General features: G+C 40.5%; 2 protein-coding genes across 3 annotated transcripts; one reads left to right on the top strand and one right to left on the bottom strand.

The window, feature by feature from the left end:
• The first annotated feature begins 1,567 nt into the window (after positions 1-1,567).
• On the top strand, positions 1,568-5,069 carry LOC132849156 (putative coiled-coil domain-containing protein 195). The gene is made up of 3 exons (XM_060875391.1): positions 1,568-2,310; positions 3,694-3,913; positions 4,147-5,069. Exons 1-3 carry the CDS (start codon positions 2,109-2,111, stop codon positions 4,274-4,276), a joined length of 552 nt encoding a protein of 183 aa, XP_060731374.1. The 5' UTR covers positions 1,568-2,108; the 3' UTR covers positions 4,277-5,069.
• Positions 5,070-5,226: 157 nt separating this feature from the next.
• On the bottom strand, positions 5,227-17,975 carry LOC132840938 (guanylate cyclase soluble subunit beta-2-like). Of its 2 annotated transcripts, XM_060863160.1 has the most exons (16): positions 17,859-17,969; positions 17,490-17,563; positions 16,989-17,083; positions 16,108-16,268; positions 14,775-14,874; positions 14,367-14,575; positions 14,149-14,248; positions 10,457-10,560; positions 10,134-10,350; positions 9,564-9,884; positions 8,936-9,084; positions 8,033-8,179; positions 7,655-7,809; positions 7,213-7,427; positions 6,754-6,870; positions 5,227-5,413 (listed from the first exon to the last, which is right to left on the bottom strand). In XM_060863160.1, exons 1-16 carry the CDS (start codon positions 17,859-17,861, stop codon positions 5,250-5,252), a joined length of 2,331 nt encoding a protein of 776 aa, XP_060719143.1. In that variant the 5' UTR covers positions 17,862-17,969; the 3' UTR covers positions 5,227-5,249. The 2 variants fall into 2 exon arrangements, with proteins under 2 accessions (XP_060719143.1, XP_060719057.1); XM_060863074.1 differs by lacking the exon at positions 16,108-16,268 and having other exon boundaries at positions 17,859-17,975.
• Positions 17,976-18,488: the final 513 nt, after the last annotated feature.

Genomic DNA, 18,488 nt, shown 5'->3' on the forward strand with positions numbered 1-18,488 from the left:
CTAGATTATGATTTCCATACATGCCAATCCACACACACACAGAGACACACTGACACACACTGTACGCTCCTCTAGCACGGACAGTAAGCTGATAGAGTTTCTCTCTCCCACAGACAGAGCCATGCATGATTCATCATCAGTGGGGAAAACGCAGGGGAATCAGGTGTCTCTTGTTGCCAGCGCATCTTTCAGCCCGATTCAAAACAATGGCAAACATGTTGGTACTTTATTTCATTCATCATAATATGAACAAACTCTTGAATAGTAATCAGCATATCGGGTCATCTATGAGGCACCTAGTGTAGAGCCCATTATGCCCATGAGGTAACATTTACAGTAAACAAACACGTTAATGTTAATACAAACCGAATGGCTTCTAACAGAGAAAAAGACGTGTAAGATTTCATATCGCAAACTATAATTCAAATCAAAAGGCATGAAGATAATCTGCTGTTCTAGTTGAGATCTGAGATTTGCATATTCATCATATAAAATGGAAAGCACACAAGAAAGGTCTGAAGATCTTTTAGTAAGCTGTGTGACCTCACCTCTACCTATCCTGTACATTTTGCCCCCTGTTTGTCTCATCTTATTTGATGATTATTTATCAAATGCACTAATCCTTTTTACATCACAATCTTGTCATCACAAATCAGCACATTTAACCTGTGTTAAACCTCCCCAATTCATATTCAACCAATTTGCTGGAACAAAGAAATAAGTGCTAATTGCAGGCAATTACGTGCCTTCTTCGGTACACATTTGCAAGTTTATTGTGTTTGTTTTGTCCTCGCTATCTAATTTACATTAGTGTTAATAACATGGGGGACTGAATGGATATGTTTTCATGTTGTGTTGTGGATGTGCTTTAAGTGTTGGACATGCAAAATGTATTCAACTACAATTTGTACATAAAGTTCCTTGGATACGAGACTTAAACTGGTATAAACTGGTGTTCCAGTGCATCTGAAATGAGTCCGGTAATCTGAATTGTGTTGAGGTCAGGGTTCTCCACAAACCACACTAAATCTTCAGCTCCAACCCTCTTAGAAGGCCTCGTAGTTTAGGGAAATCTTAATGTGGCAGCATAAAAAGTCATTCTGGAGAATTGTGTCCTCTCACCTTTGTGGCAACGGTTTGTATAAGAACCGCAATAGGTGTGAGGGTCAGTCTATAAACCTTTGGCCATATAATGTAGATAGGTAGATAGATTGAGAGAGAGAGAGAGAGAGAGAGAGAGAGAGAGAGAGGGAGAGAGAGAGAGAGAGAGATTGATGTACATTAAGCAATCATTGAGAAGAAATTTGTAACCTTAAAATATATGAAAATATATAATCAATCTTTCTGTGAGTACATGACGTTGTCTTGCATGTGTTTGTATATTAGATAACCTTTTGATCTGCTGTTATTCATTAAAATCAGTTGCTGTGAAAACAGAGATCACACTTCACACACTGCTTAAATGACAGAAGGTCAGCTGCTGATGCCTTACTGCACAGACCAGTACAGACCAGTATAACTGCCCAGTATGGATCTATAAACTGATCATAGATTTTAGGGATTTCCTGCAGTAGAAAAGATCCCGAAAGTTTTTACTAATTATTATTTTTGTCTTAAAATTTCTCCTTATATTCGTTGTTGCTTGCTTTACGCTGAAAGACCTGATGAATATTTTAGGGCCCTGAGAAGTGCGCATGACGCATTCGGTTTATCGCCACGTTTTATCTGCGCGTGATGAAACTTTCATGCGTCTTCCTCTTGTGTTGTGCAGGAAACTCTGCGTATCCTCCCGTTAATCCACACGTGCTTTAGGTGACAATTTCACATCCCCGCGAAGTTTCTCAAAACAAATAAGAAAAGGCTCCGTAACTTTATACAGCCAATGAATTAAACATGGCCCTGAGTCCCACAAGGCCGATCACCCGAAGCCTCTGAGCTGTACAAGCGGTGAAAGGCGACATAATCTCTCCGGTACAAGATCGCGGCCGAGATTTGAATGGACAAAACGAGCGTGATCACAATAAGGAACGAGTGAAATGGACGCGGCGGTGCGGTGAGAAGGAAGCAAAAAGGAAGCGAGCGCGTTACCGGCGGAGTCCGAGCGCAACATGGAGAGCGGCCGCGGCCTTGCGCGCGTCATCCAGCAGCTACAGGATGACATCAGGAAGCTGGAGACGGAGAACAAGGCGCTGCGCGGGCAACTCAGCAAAACACCACCCACCGGCTCTCAACGGAGAGAAGGAACCACGGAGAACCACGCCAACCTGAGACGGAACGTGTCGGTGCCGGCGCTGGAGAACCAGTACAAAGGTAAAGCGGTGCACAGCGTTTCTTTGGGGTGCGCGAACAGCTTTAGACTGGAAAAAAGAAGTCCAGGTGATTTTCCAACTGTCCGTGTTCGCTGAGTCTGTTTCTCAACCTACGTTGAAGTTCTTAAATGGTTCTTTGTCAGGGTGAATGGTTCTGTGATGAGGAACCTTTAACATCCATCCAACTGTTACATTGCACAATAGATTTATTATATTTGAGTAAAAGTTCTTTTACTCTATTAGACTATTAAAATGCTTTATAGAGAAAAAAATGTTTCACTGCAAAAACCTCTTTTTGGTTCTTCCTTACTCCTTTATTTTGAACAGTACATGATAGTCTCAGATTCAGAATGAGATGCTTTTTTGCTCATCACAGTTGTAAAGAGTGATTATATAAGATGCTACTGTATATTCTTCCTGGAAGCTCAAAACAATCTGGCATTTTCCCCTGACCTCTGATCAAGAAGATATTTCCACCCTCTGTCAAAGTTTTTTGTTTTTTGTACAGTATTCTGTGTAAACTCTAGAGATTTTCATGTGTGAAAAAGAGATCAGCAATATAACCATGGCACAAATGATCACAAATATCACACTTTTTCCTCATTCTGATGGTTAACATAAACATAAAGCTCTTGATGCGTATCGGATGCGTTTTTTTGCCTGATGCTGCTCCACATGATTGGATGACTGGGTCACCGCAGGAACGAACCAGAATGCAGGTGTTCCTATTAAAGTGGATAGTGAGTTTATACGCTAGCATCCAGAATTCATGACACCAAAAAAAATGTAATGCAGTTTTTCTACAAAATTATTAGCACCCTTAAATTGATATTAGAATTACAAAACAGAATGACCTACAGTTATGTCTAACAAGGTGTGAGAAACTCATTGAGGGATCAACCAGGTTTTGGGCTGAAATATCCAGGAACTTCAGAGGAAACCAAATGGAGGCATACATCAGAGAAGTGAAGGATTATCACACAGTGTCATGCTATAACCAAACCAAACAGTGAGGCAGATATTTATGATTTCATGAGACAACATGGTACATCGTCATGTAGTTATAGAAGAAAGATGGACTATACATTGTTTGATGGTTTCACGTAGTTGACTATGATAGATCAAGCATGCTTACTCTTGATCTGCTTGAGACCAGAAGCTCCACTGTCCGAGGTGGAGAAATTAAACCGACATCTTCTGCCCAATCAGAATAGTGTACAGTATTCTACAACACTGTGGTATAAAAAATAATGGAGTGACCTCTGATGAAGGTAATGCAGAAGTAATAGATTGTAATAACTATTCCTATATAATATGATCTGAACTTTGATGAATAAATGCTGCTTATATGGTTTAAAAACTTAAGCAAAATGTTCTCCAACAGAAAATATGATCATGACTGTCCGGAGGTATTCCATATCATCAAATGCCATTCATGTGCCCTGTGAGAGTGTGAGCTCAAATAAATCTCGTAGCGACAGCGACTGGGCCAGACTGCGAGGAGGCGCTTGCGGACTCAGCAATACGACTACAGAAGACAGAGACAAAGCAGACGGCAAATCAGCAAACCGGCGCAAGCTTCAGCATTGTGTCAACAAAGCCAGGTGAGAGAGACGGCTGACGACTGTAGACTGTATTCAGTCATGTTTTCAATACAATTTCGTTAAGTAACATTTGCATACAGGAACTTGATTTATGTTCTTAGTATGTTCAGATTCAGGTGTTTTATCATTTAATAACCTGGACTAATTTATTATCTAATGAAATCTCTTTCAATAACTTCCAGGTTACGTGAACCCCGTTTGGGTTTAAACATACAGTTTCATTAATGTTTCAGAGCCAAAGAGAAGACGGTCACATTCCTGCTCCCTGTGGATGACATCTACACCAACCGGCCCTTTGTGGCAGACCACCTTCCCGACACGAGCTCATGTGATCTCCAGGCGATATCAGAAACAGATTCATGAGGCATGAACAAACAATAAAAGACAAACGATATGATCTCACATTTAATCTCATCAGAGGAGCTTCGTCACTGTACACGGCTGCGTTTTTCAGGTCACAGTGATGTTTGATTTCTACACTTGATCTCCTTTAAACCGAGTCCAGTTACAGGTTCGGTTTAATGAATTCATTCTGCATATGTTTTCCCCCCGGATGGACCAATCAGGTGTCACGTCCCAGCAAAGTCGTGCGGCTTCTTCGTATGGCATGATTTACTTGAACATAAAGGCTACTACATGTGGTACAGAAGCTGAGATTGTACCTGGACTGGTGCAGGGATGTTTAGCACTGAGACTCTGGGACTTTCTGGTGATAAGGTTAGGACTTCCTGCTTCAACGTATAAAAAAATACCAAAATGATCACTGGATTTTAAGCACTGACCAAGTGTTCAGTTGTAAAACTTTACATATTCTGAAACTAGTGTTTTGTGGCAATCTTAAATTTAATTCTATTATGTTAAATACCTTCATATGAGGTTGGATATTATTCATTATCTGCTCTTCTGTGCTTATAAATGTAATCAGAGTTGGCTGTAATCACACAAACTGTAAATCTAACTGTATTTGGGTCTTTCATGTACGCTTTTATTATTGCCTGTATACCCAGTGTAAGAGAAAACTACAGATGACTAAACAAATAAATATATAACTACAGGATGAGTCCATTTCAGTAACATTTTAAACAATTGTTCTATGACAAAATACTGTTTAATTTAATATTTCCTTTTCGTGTACTAAACTGTAAAAACTGCTATAAAACCTCCTATAAATACTAAATAAAATAAAATGCCTCAGATGTTAGAATTTTAAACAGCAGCTATATGTATGTACAGTATATATACAGTATATCCAACAAGACTTACACACCACTGCACACAGACATACTTCAGACGGAACCAGAGCGATGTCTGTATCTCTGTGGGTTCACTGTGGGTTTCAGGTCACCACACAGAACCTGCTGTAAACATGCCTTTTGTTTGGAGCAGGTTTAGGAGGAGGTTCGGCTCCTTCAGGACCTCGGCGTACGGCAACCTCGTTCGCCTCGAACGGCTCGTCTTCGCACCTGCTTCCACTGTGAAGTCTTCTGTAGTTTGAGGAACCTGTTCGTGAATTCACAATTGCACAAGTACATATCAGAATTTTACATAATCTATTTCTAATAATAAAAATAATATACATAATATATTTACATTATTTATATATATTATTTAAATATTTATATTTATATATAATATACGGTGTGTTTCTTTAAGAGTATTCAGTACTTATGCAAGGAGTCTTCAGGGTCAGTAAAATCTATTTGTAACCAGTCTTCAGTACAGACGGTGCGTTTAACAATGCACACGGTCACAAAGGAACTTTACAGGATTATAAATTCAGAATATAGATTATAAAACTTTTAATGTAAATTTATATTTATCCCTAATGAGCGAGGGAGAAGCAATAGTGTCAAGATAAAACTCCTTGAGATGATATGAGGAAGAGACTCGAGAAGATGAGAAGAACGAAACTCAAAAGGCAACCTCTTCAACATCTGGTTGACACTCGAGAGTAATTTATGAATAACTGGCAACATTAACGAGGCTGATCAGGACAGTTAGGACAATGTTTACAGCTGCTGTAACACAAGTGATAACAGAAACAAACTTTAAACAGACAAAAACAGAATGGTGTCGTTCTTTAATTAATAAATCGAATATAATTGCTGGCAAACTGTGTGGTATACGAGTAATAAAACATCAGGATGTGCTGTTATTAAAAAATAAACATCTTCAGCTTAGTAATTTTTCCACAACAGCACGGTGTTTATTCTGTGCCTATCATTTCTGAACCACTGAGTCTTTAACACTAAGATGTTTTAAAGGTGGGGTGTACGATGTTTGAAAGCCAATGTTGACATTTGAAATCACCAAAACAAACACGCCCCTAACCCAAATGGGTGTTACCCCTGTTTTGATAGCTCCGCCCACACATACTGTACATACATAACCCAGGCAACTATTATGGTCCTGCTGGGGCAGCTGGCTGAGGCTATATTTTTATCAGTAAATGAACTGAATGAGTAATACTATGGTAATACAAATGTGTTTTTGTAGTACTGTGTATTGTACCGTAAAAGGTTTAGCTCCTTTTCACGCGGAAGACGACGTTCAACACCTAGAACCCGAGGGAAAGGTAACAGCAGGTATCCGCCATGTCAATGTTTCAATCGCTTTCTGCTAATGTCACACATGCGCATTGAACACTCTCTCTGCCGCATATTGAGAAGACACGCCCATTTCTGCTAATTGGCTACACGTTTGTTTTGTTTGTCGGCCCGATTTCTAAGGCTATATTTCCATACACATGTTTAGCAGACATTAGTTTTAGGAAACTCATATGAACATTGTGAACATGTGCGACTAATAAAAAAGAAATACATTATATTGTAATATATTACCTGTGAGGCATTTAGTGCTGGTCAGGGTTTCAGGAAACAGAGACGGAGGCTTGTTGTCATCTAAACTGTCGCTGTATCTCATGGCCACAGTGTGATGTCTTTCCTTGTTCTGAAAAGCTTTTTTTTTTTTTAAAGTAGAGAGAAATTCATTATAACTTCATTTATTCCTGATGATGGATTATCTGGTAAGAGACACGTAAATACAAAGAAAGTAGGCTTCACTTAGTTAGTAAGGAATTTGTAGAATTTAAGACAATGTACACTTTTTTTCTAGAATAATGATGAAATTATGGATGAATTTGTATCCTACAACCTGTAAAGTAAAGAACAATTTGAGAATAATCGAAAGGTACTGTAAAACAAAATCTAAAGATCCCAATCAATTCTTGCTAATAAGAACAATGAAAGTTGTGAATTCTTTTTCTAAAGATTAATCAGAGAAATAAAAGCCCAGTGGACCTGGAGATTGTCTGAAAGCAGGAAGCTCAGTGCCGCCGTCAGCGCCGGACTGAACAGACTCTTGTCCTGAGCCGGCTTCCCTCATCTGGCGGCCTATGATCTCGTTCTCTGTAGCTCTGAGGTTTTTTAGTAGAAAATAAGTTTGCATCCTGCCTTTCCCCTTCACCTCAATCTCTCCACGTTCCTCTAGCTTGAACTCCTTGTCCTGTAGAGCACTGGAAACAAGTCAGAAGTTCAAGAATGTGGAATTTATTGAAGAATGTGGAATATATTTGCTAATTAATGGATCACTTTCAACAATTCTAATTTGGATAACAATGAAAAAACTTTGGTCTTAATGATTAAGAACCACTATAACTGAATGACCTGTTGTTATTATTAGTAGCAGTATCAGTAATGATGTCTATATAAAAGACACTTCTTTTTAATACCAGAAACTCACTGATATACTTTGGGGCTAATGTGGATTTTGTTAGGCAGACCGTGACTCTCCATGCGAGAAGCCGTATTTACGGTGTCACCGAACAGGCAATAACGTGGCATCTTCTCCCCAACAACACCCGCTAGCACAGGACCGCTGTGCAAACCCACCCGGATCTGAAGTCAAGAAAAAACAAGACAGAACCAATAGCTCATGCTCTTAGAACCACATCATGATCTTTCTCTCAATTCAATACAACAGCAGCCAAAGTCAGAAGAATTTGAGTCTAATTAATAAACAATGCAAAAAAAAAAAGTTTTTTTTCACATCCTTTGCAACACATAATGAACTCTACTACATTTAATTTAGAAAATACATGTACACTACTTGTATTCTAACCTGAATAGGGCCTCCTGTGATAGGGTTGGTGACCTCTTTGGCAGCGATGATCATACCTAGGGCAAAGTTAGCCACTCGCTCAGCATGACTGGATACTGGGATTGGGACGCCACCTACCACCATGTAGGCGTCACCTATTGTTTCAACCTGTAGGATCAAAATCACAGAGTCTACATACTTTACAAGTCCATTTGTTTCATTAATACTTGCACATACCAGCATTCAGTATACACAGTCGTATGCAAAAGTTTAGGAAACCCTAAATACCTGAATATCAGTGAACATCTGTGGGGTGATTTGAAGCAGGCTGTCCGTGCTCGGCAACCATCAAACCTATCTGAACTGGAGATGTTTTGTAAGGAGGAATGGTCCAAAATACATTCATCCAGAATCCAGACCCTCATTACAGGCTACAGGAAGCATCTAGAGGCTGTTATTTCTGCTAAAGGAAGCTCTACTAAATACTGATGTGTTTTTTCTGTTGGGGTGCTCAAATTTATGCATTTGTCTAATTTCGTTTTGATGCATATTGCGCATTTTCTGTTAATCCAATAAGCCTCATTTCACCACTGAAATATTACTGAAGTGTCCTTCAGTTATTTGATAGATCAAAATAAAATTGCTGATCAAAACACACAAATATTTATAAATGAAAATCATGGAAATTGTCTGGGGTGTCTAAACTTTTGCACACGACTGTACATACAGATGATTGTAACTTTGTAAATCGTACTCTAGATTCAGATATACATGAATCCAGTTTATTTTTAAATTTTTTTGGCAATATATTGGTATAGAACCTCTCACGTGCTTCATATAACATATGACCTGTGGGCTGTTCTGAGTTGTAAATCCTAAGAGTTAAAAATAAAAATGTAAAACAGAAATGTACCGAAGGTTTACCTTGTACACATTGTGAACAGTGGTGAGGCGGTCGAATTTCAGATACATGGAGTTGAGCATGTTGACGATCTGTATGGGCTCGCACTGTGAGCAAATGTTGGTGAAGGTTACCACGTCACTGAAGAGGATGGTGCACTCCTTAAACTCACCTGAGGAACAGAAGCAAGTAGAAGTTTCCTTTTACTGTTGTTCTAAGAAAAATAATAATGCCTGTAGGACTATGATGCACCAAGACAATACAGATCCGGTTTCAACATTATTATACAGTAAATAAATGTCTGGTGTGCCACAAGGCTCTGATCTAGGAGCACTGTATTGTTTTTGGTTGTTTGTTTGATTTGTTTTAATGATAAATGTTTATAGAGATGTATTAGTTTCCAAAGCAATTCTGACAAGGCAGGTGAATGTATGAACCAGAACAGATAACAGACATCATGAATAAAGCTGAGACAACGGATATGAGTCACTAGTTAAGTCACTAGACGCAGAGGAACTTCCTGCTATCTAATTCACAAGAGAGAGAACATGCCTTGTACTTTTATTTGAAATAAATTGTCTCACTGCTTTGTCACATTTTCTCCTCTTTCTTTTATCTCCACCTCCTTCACTCCACTCCACTTTCATTCACCTGCCTCTACTCTTTTGCCCTCCTTCAGCTGATTGGCCACGTGTTTGGGAAGCATGGCATAGAGCAGGTTCTCAGTCTTCTGCTTCTCCTGCTCGAGATGCTGAGAAAGCTGTCGTAGCTGTTCCTTCTTGCGTTCCAGCTGGCTGGAGAGCTCTATCTCGGCCAGGCGCTGCTGGTTGAGCAAAATGAGGTGGCGTGTGGCATCATGTGGAGCGATATCAGACAGGTACATATGCCTTTCCTCCAGCTCCTGCAGGTTGCGCAGTAAGGGGGACGCCTGGTATAGCATGCAGTGCAGAGGAGCCATCCACAACATCTGACCTGGGAATGGAGAAATGTAAGAGGGTAAAGTTAATGAAGGTTGACTAGGTTTAAACTTTTGCATTATAGATATTCCACTCTAGAACTTAAAAATAATAAAATAATAAATGAAATAGCACTTTCTCCTCATCTCTCTTCTAGATGTTTTCTATTTCTCTTTAGACTACACTAAGGGATTAAATTTTTAATATTTCACGTACAGAACTTATATGAGTAAAATACAGAATGTGTTCGTCCCTCTTTTCCCACCTCTGAGCTCAAGCATGGGCATCTCTTTCCAGTACTCAGGCATCGCATCTCGCCGAGTCTGCAGGACAAAATGGCTGTTGATGAACTTGCGAATGCTGCCGATGGTAAAGGTGACCTCGGGATGCAGGATGGTAAAATACTGATCCAGTCGGATTCCTGTGGTCTGCAACCCTGGCACGATCTTTTGGACCGTCACCCCGGCCTGACGTACCCTCAACTAGATGGATATAGGAATTAATCATTTAAGAAGTTCAGTGTTGCTCTGTGTACATTACATACTTAACACGCACATATTACAATATACTGTAATGAAGGTGCCTCACTTGTTCATCAAACACGATATGAAATGGGAAGGCATTGCAGAACGTCTTCAGGTCTATGCACAGTTCGTCTGGGTAAATCGGCTCAAATCCCCTTAAAAGTTTGCCTGAGTTTACAAATGGAAAGAAGATAAGCACATTTAATGCAGCAGAAACGGTTGATTTTACATTATTCTTACAGTTCAACTACATCTATAATCATGTATGGGAGTTCATGGGTCACCATGGGATCTCAACATAAACACAGGAGGTCCTCATGAGATAAGTCTCCAAAAAATGTATTGCATTTATACGTGAAGGCCCCTTAAGCCCATAATGTCTTTAGCACATTTATGAAGCACGTGTGATGCCATGGGGAATCTAGCCATGGGGGTCACAGTCCAGTGACTTCTGCGCCGGTCCCAAGCCCGGTTAAATAGAGAGGGTTGCGTCAGGAAGGGCATCCGGCGTAAAACATTGCCAAATCTAACCATGCGAATTGTCAGTACGAATTTCATACCGGATCGGTCGAGGCCCGGGTTAACAACGACCGCCATCGGCGCCGTTGACCTACAGGGCGCCGGTGGAAATTGGGCTACTGTTGGTCGAAGAAGTAGAGGAGGGAGGAGAGTGCAAAGACAGAGAGAGAAGAGGAAAGGTAAGAGTGTAGGACTGAGAATAGGAACTCTGAATGTTGGTACTATGACAGGGAAAGGTAGAGAGCTGGCTGATATGATGGAGAGAAGGAAGGTGGATATACTGTGTGTACAGGAGACCAAGTGGAAGGGTAGCAAGGCTCGTAGTATAGGAGCAGGATTCAAGCTGTTTTATTATGGTGTGGATAGTAAGAGAAATGGGGTAGGTGTGGTCCTGAAGGAGGAGTTTGTGAGGAATGTTCTGGAGGTGAAGAGAGTGTCAGACAGGGTGATGAGTCTGAAGTTAGAGATTGAAGGGGTGATGTTGAATGTTGTTAGTGGTTATGCCCCGCAGGTAGGTTGTGAGTTAGAGGAGAAAGAGAGATTCTGGTGTGAATTAGATGAGGTGATGGAGAGTATTCCCAAGGGTGAGAAAGTGGTGATAGGAGCGGATTTTAATGGACATGTTGGTGAGGGGAACACAGGTGATGAGGAGGTGATGGGCAAGTTTGGAGTTAAGGAAAGGAACCTTGAAGGACAAATGGTAGTAGACTTTGCTAAGAGGATGGACATGGCTGTGGTTAACACTTATTTTCAGAAGAGGGAGGAACATAAAGTGACTTACAAGAGTGGAGGTAGAAGAACACAGGTAGACTACATCCTTTGTAGAAGAGGCAATCTGAAAGAGATTAGTGACTGTAAAGTGGTAGTGGGAGAGAGTGTAGCCAGACAGCATAGGATGGTGGTGTGTAGGATGACTCTGATATCTGTAAGAGGAAGAGGTCAAAGATAGAGAAGAAAACTAAGTGGTGGAAGCTGAAAAAGGAGGAATGTTGTGAGGAATTTAAACAGACGTTGAGGCAGGCTCTAGGTGGTCAGGTAGTGCTGCCGGATGACTGGGAAACTACAGCAGAAGTGATCAGGGAGACAGGGAGAAAGGTGCTGGGTGTGTCATCTGGAAGGAGGAAAGACGATAAGGAGACTTGGTGGTGGAATGAGGAAGTTCAGGATAGTATCCAGAGGAAGAGATTAGCCAAGAAGAAGTGGGATTTGGACAGGACTGAAGAGAATAGACAGGAATACAAGGAGTTACAGCGCAGAGTGAAGAGGGAGGTGTCTAAGGCCAAGCAGAAGGCATATGACGAGTTGTACACTAGGTTAGACACTAGAGAAGGAGAGAAGGACTTGTACAGGTTAGCTAGGCAGAGGGATCGAGATGTGCAGCAAGTTAGAATTATTAAGGATAGAGATGGAAGGGTGCTCACAAGTGAGGAGAGTGTACAGAGGAGATTTAAGGAATACTTTGAGGAGCTGATGAATGAGGAAAATGAGAGGGAAAAAAGAGTAGAAGGGGTGAACTCTGTGGAACAGGAAGTAGATAAGATTAGAAAGGATGAAGTCAGGAAGGCTTTGAAGAGGATGAAAAGTGGAAAGGCAGTTGGTCCTGACGACATCCCGGTAGAGGTCTGGAAGTGTCTAGGAGAGGCAGCAGTGGAATTTTTAACTAGTTTGTTCAACAGGGTTTTAGAAAGTGAGAGGATGCCTGAGGAATGGAGAAGGAGTGTGTTAGTGCCGATCTTTAAGAATAAGGGTGACGTGCAGAGTTGCAGCAACTATAGGGGGATAAAGTTGATGAGCCATACTGTACAATGAAGCTGTGGGAAAGAGTAGTGGAAGCTAGGTTAAGGAAGGTGGTGGAAATTTGTGAGCAGCAGTATGGCTTCATGCCCAGAAAGAACACAACAGATGCAATTTTTGCTCTGAGAATGTTGATGGAGAAGTATAGGGATGGTCAGAGGGAGTTGCACTGTGTGTTTGTAGACTTAGAGAAAGCGTATGACAGGGTGCCAAGAGAAGAGCTGTGGTACTGTATGAGGAAGTCAGGAGTAGCAGAGAAGTATGTCAGAGTGGTGCAGGACATGTATGAGAGGAGCAGGACAGTGGTGAGGTGTGCTGTAGGTCAGACAGAGGAGTTTACAGTGGAGGTGGGACTGCATCAGGGATCGGCTCTGAGCCCCTTCCTGTTTGCTATAGTGATGAAACAGTTGTCAGAGGAGGTCAGACAGGAGTCTCCTTGGACGATGATGTTTGCAGATGACATTGTGATCTGTAGTGAGAGCAGGGAGCAGGTGGAGGAAAACCTGGAGAGGTGGAGGTTTGCGCTGGAGAGAAGAGGAATGAAAGTCAGTCGTAGTAAGACTGAGTACATGTGTGTGAATGAAAGGGAGGGAAGTGGAATAGTAAGGTTACAGGGTGAAGAGGTGAAGAAGGTACAGGAGTTTAAGTACTTGGGGTCAACAGTCCAGAGTAATGGAGAGAGTGGGAAAGAAGTAAAGAAGCGAGTGCAGGCAGGTTGGAGTGGGTGGAGAAAGGTGTCAGGAGTTCTGTGTGATAGGAAAATATCAGCAAGAATAAAGGGGAAGGATTACAGGACAGTGGTGAGACCGGCCATGCTGTATGGTTTAGAGACAGTGTCACTGAAGAAGAGACAGGAGTCAGAGCTTGAGGTAGCCGAACTGAAGATGTTGAGGTTCTCTTTGGGAGTGACAAGATTGGACAGGATTAGGAACGAGTACATCAGAGGGACAGCCCATGTTTTACATTTGGGGGACAAAGTTAGGGAGGCAAGATTAAGATGGTTTGGACATGTTCAGAGGAGGGAGAGTGAGTATATTGGTAGGAGAATGTTGGACATGGTGCTGCCAGGCAGGAGGCAAAGAGGAAGGTCAAAGAAGAGGTATATGGATGTAATTAATGAGGATTTGAAGCTAGTGGGTGCAAGTGTTGAGGATGCAGAAGATAGGGATAGGTGGAGAGAGATGATTCGCTGTGGGGACCCCTGAAGGGAAAAGCCGAAAGAAGAAGATGAAGCACGTGCGATGCCCCAACACAATTACTATAAAACCCAAATGATGCTGTAGGACTTCCATGAAAGCCCCATGATCACCAAATAAAATCTGAAATTCTGTTATAAAGTCAATAACTCAATAATCTTCTGACTACTGACCCCCATGGAACTCATATGACTAACATTAAAATCCATAATACTAGTAAATTAAATGATTTTATTTATTTGCTGACCTTTTCCCAGTTGCACTATGCTTCTGATTGTCTCCCAGTGGTTTCTGTGTGTCCCATATTTGAGCTGCTTGTTTTCTTGTAATCTTGATCGCTCAATGTCCTGAATTGAGATCGGTGAAAAAATATTCAAAATAAATTATCTAGTGACTTTCAGGTTTGCTGTGATGGATAAATGGTACAGTAAGTGCTACTTTTATTTAAAAAAGGATCCATTTTACCTGCATGTTGTTTCTGCGTCCTGAGGTGCGACCGAGTTTTGATGTTGATGCACTTTTGCTCCGTAGTTGTTCAGAAATTACAGGACTGTTGCTTACAAGAAAAACAACATGCTCTTTCTTTCCTGTCCTCTCCAACTCCTCCGTCTTATTCACAATCTTCATGTCTATTTGACTGTTAAAGAAGTCCTTCGCTACGGCTCCTATGATGCCTAAAATCACAGTTCGGGACAATTCGATAACTCGTTTGCATTTGTGTCTATTACCTGCCTTTACCACAACGATTCAACACAATCGTGCTTAATGAAAGATGGAAAGACAACCCTTGGGATGGATTGACACATTTTCAAATCAACACTATGTCAGTTTTTAAGTGTTTGAAGAAGCAAGTAAAACAGCCGACTGTCTCACCTGGGACGATGTGACAGAGCCCACTGCGGTCCGAGTAATAGTGTAAGAACATTGAGCCATCGCAGTTCTTTTCGACTCGAAATGACGGCGCGTTCATTTCCTGCAAAAGGGTGTTTTTATATGTAAAAACATACAGTGACAGCACATCCATAGATCCAGGTGAAGCAGATCTCCCTTCTATACATCATCTCAACCATTCAACCTATTTTAATCTTTATAAAGTTCTGACACACAACTCCACAAATTTTAAACTGGTTTTAAATCTTTGAAAAACTAATTACTAATTAGTGGTGAATTAGAGGTTAGATTTAAGTGGTAAATATTTTTTTTTGGATGTTGCTATTTAACAGAAATAAGCCATTGTTTGCCTGAATTTGTCACCATATGAGAACTTGCTCATTATGATCCATAAAACGAGCATTAATTGAGGTCCATTTGGGGAGGAATAAAACTGTCCCCTGAGCAGTGGACAGGTCAGTTAATGACAGGATTCCTGCTTGATGCCAAATTGTATAAGACCTTGTTTGCCTACATGTCTGCATATGAAAAACAAGCATAAGGGCAGACAGTGTGTCTATAATGTACAGGACAATTTCTATTGCGAGATATATTACAAAAATTGGGAGTGAGAAAGAGAGATTATAAAGTTTATAATGTCAGAGCATTCATTCATTCATTCATCTTCTACCGCTTATCCGAACTACCTCGGGTCACGGAGAGCCTGTGCCTATCTCAGGCGTCATCGGGCATCAAGGCAGGATACACCCTGGACGGAGTGCCAACCCATCACAGGGCACACACACACTCACTCTCATTCACTCACGCAATCACACACTACGGACAATTTTCCAGAGATGCCAATCAACCTACCATGCATGTCTTTGGACCGGGGGAGGAAACCGGAGTACCCGGAGGAAACCCCCGAGGCACGGGGAGAACATGCAAACTCCACACACACAAGGTGGAGGCGGGAATCGAACCCCGACCCCGGTGTGAGGCGAACGTGCTAACCACTAAGCCACCGTGCCCCCCATGTCAGAGCATCAGAAATGCAAATCTTTTGTTTGATTTGTGATGTAGGCAGACATTTTGCTGAAACTTGGCATCCCAGGATAATGAAATTGACAGTTAATAATAAAGCAGTGAAACAAACCTAAAAGCCCTCAAATACGGGATCGTATGATGGATAACTATTTTTTCGACTGCTGATATGTTGTTTCATTGTGTCGTTATTCACATTTTCAACATTATTCATCTTCCTTCCAAATTCAACACTCGACAGAATCTTTCATTCAAATTCTCCTCCAGACCCCAGGACTCATTGTGCACCAACCTTATACGAGAGCGAGAGGTAGCCGTGCAAAGCATCCAGATTTTCTATAAACTCAAAGAGGTTTCCTCCCAGTGTGCGCAGCATGTGGTCGTATCCTGATCTTTTACAGAACTCAAAGAAGTACTCTCCAAACTGCCTCAGCATGGCGCTCGCTTCCATGTCTCCAGATCCACAAAGATAAACAATAAAGTCTCAACTCAACAGATCCGGTATGAATTCAACTGAAATTGAAGCACCTTAACATTATTTCATCTATTAGTTAACACAAACTCCTACTTTAAGTTATAATAGCAGTAAAGCAACAAAGGAAGTTAATACATGGATTAAACAATGCTGTTTAAATGCTGACTAAATCAGTGACACCTTCATTGCCTAATGTTTATTCAGTTCACGAGGGTTGCACGGTGGTGCAGGAGGTTATGGTTCGGGCTCTGGTTCAAAACTGAGTTCTGTTTGGTGGTGGCTCAGTGGTTACGCTGTTGGACCACTAATGGGAAAATTATATGTTTGTGTGGAGTTCTCCTTGTGTTCAACTCCAAGTTCTCTGGTGTCTCCTCACCACCCAAAAACATGCTCAAAGTTGATTTGTCTAGATGTGAACATGTGTGAGATGTAGAGCCATCCCGTTCTGAGCGTATTCCTATCTTGTCCCTCGTGAACCCCATGATAGGGTTCAGATCCACTGCAACCCTGATCAGGATGTTTAAAGCTGTAACTGATAAATAAACATGTTTTGAATTAAATGTCACTGCTTCTCATTGTTCATTACCTACTCCAGGTAAGTTCAGGTAAATACTGGAACTTGCTTTTCAGCATCACTTCTACGTAAGTAATCAATCTTCCATGTAATCCTATATTTTACAAAAAAGCCTGTATTTTACCAAGAAGTGTGCATGTCTCTGCCACCAGTCGCATGGTGATGTCATCTCTGTACACCTCATATGTCATGAAGGTGTCTTGGACGCCTGCTTTGTCCCTACAAAAATAGCATTTTTCCTCCAAATCATGAAACACTGTAAAATTAAAAACATCTTTTTTAATAGTAAAAAGAATAATATGAATGTTCTCTGTAAATATAATGATTATAATTAATATAATGCCTTAAAATGTTTAGAGAAAAGGTCAATATCCAATGGGTAACTATCATAGTGTTAAGTACAATCATTTTAGGGCAGTTTATGACTACATGAGCTCACATTATTGTTCGGCGACAGTGTAGTCGTGTAATATTCACTAAAGTAAAAATATTAGTTTTTATATACTGTATAAATGTGTAATTTTCTCTACAGCATGCAGTATAAGTTGACTCTGTGCTCAGTTCCGCCCTCTTGTGGTCAATACCGGTATTTTATTAAGATATTATATTTATGTCAGATATTCACCTGAGTTTATTCCAAGTGTCCTCTCCGAAATGATCGATCACCAGCGACTTCAGACACGTGTTAATAAATCCGTACTGTGGGAATTTAAGTTAGTTAATTATAGGGTTCAAATATCATAAGGACCGACAATTAAAACAGCCATAATAAGAGTTCTGCAACATGCACTTTATTAGATTTAATCAATTAGAAACAGGATCAAGAACGAAACAGTATTAGGGAAAAAAAATAAAAAAATAAATAAATGAATAAATAAATAAATGAAGTTTAGCAGGCATGAGTCAAAAAAAGAAAGAAAAAAGAGAGAAAATACAAACAGATTAGCAATTTGTTGCATTTTGAATATATTCTGCCAAAATCTTTGTCACTTACCATTTCACTGTCTTGTTTTTGTGCAAAAGAGCAGATCCATCGTTTACACGTGTGTGTTCCAGCAGTGAGAGACACGTGACAGCAGTGAGGTGCGCGAGCGGTCCACACGCACACGCACAATTAGTCCACGTTGGTCTCGCGCACATCAAAACAACACTGCAGATCTATCAGCTTATTATAATAAATCATCAGCTAGCATCTAAATATTTATAGCAACAGCTTTATGAGCTGTCATGGAAATGTCAGAGTGAAGTGAGATTCTCGTTGACTTTATTTTCTATTATTAGAATCAACATTATTATACACATTTTATTTTTTTATTTTTTTTTATTGTTATCCTGTGAATATCATGTAAAAGAAAGATTTTCCATACTGGCCACGATGCAACATGCAATAAATGATTATGTGCATGAAACTATATGCTATTATTACCTATACAGCACTACAGTGTACATATAAAGACCAGGTGTGAAAATAACATGTACATTAATGCTGCATGTTTAAATTCACACGGGAAAACAAACGTATAAGGTATTAATCAGGCGTAAATATTAACCCTGTGTACAATCACGTGTAAATAACTAAATTAATCCTATTATCTATTGTTTGATAAAATATACCTGTAAAGTG

This window comes from Tachysurus vachellii, chromosome 1, assembly GCF_030014155.1.
Source record: "Tachysurus vachellii isolate PV-2020 chromosome 1, HZAU_Pvac_v1, whole genome shotgun sequence".
NCBI classification, from domain to species: Eukaryota; Metazoa; Chordata; class Actinopteri; order Siluriformes; family Bagridae; genus Tachysurus; species Tachysurus vachellii.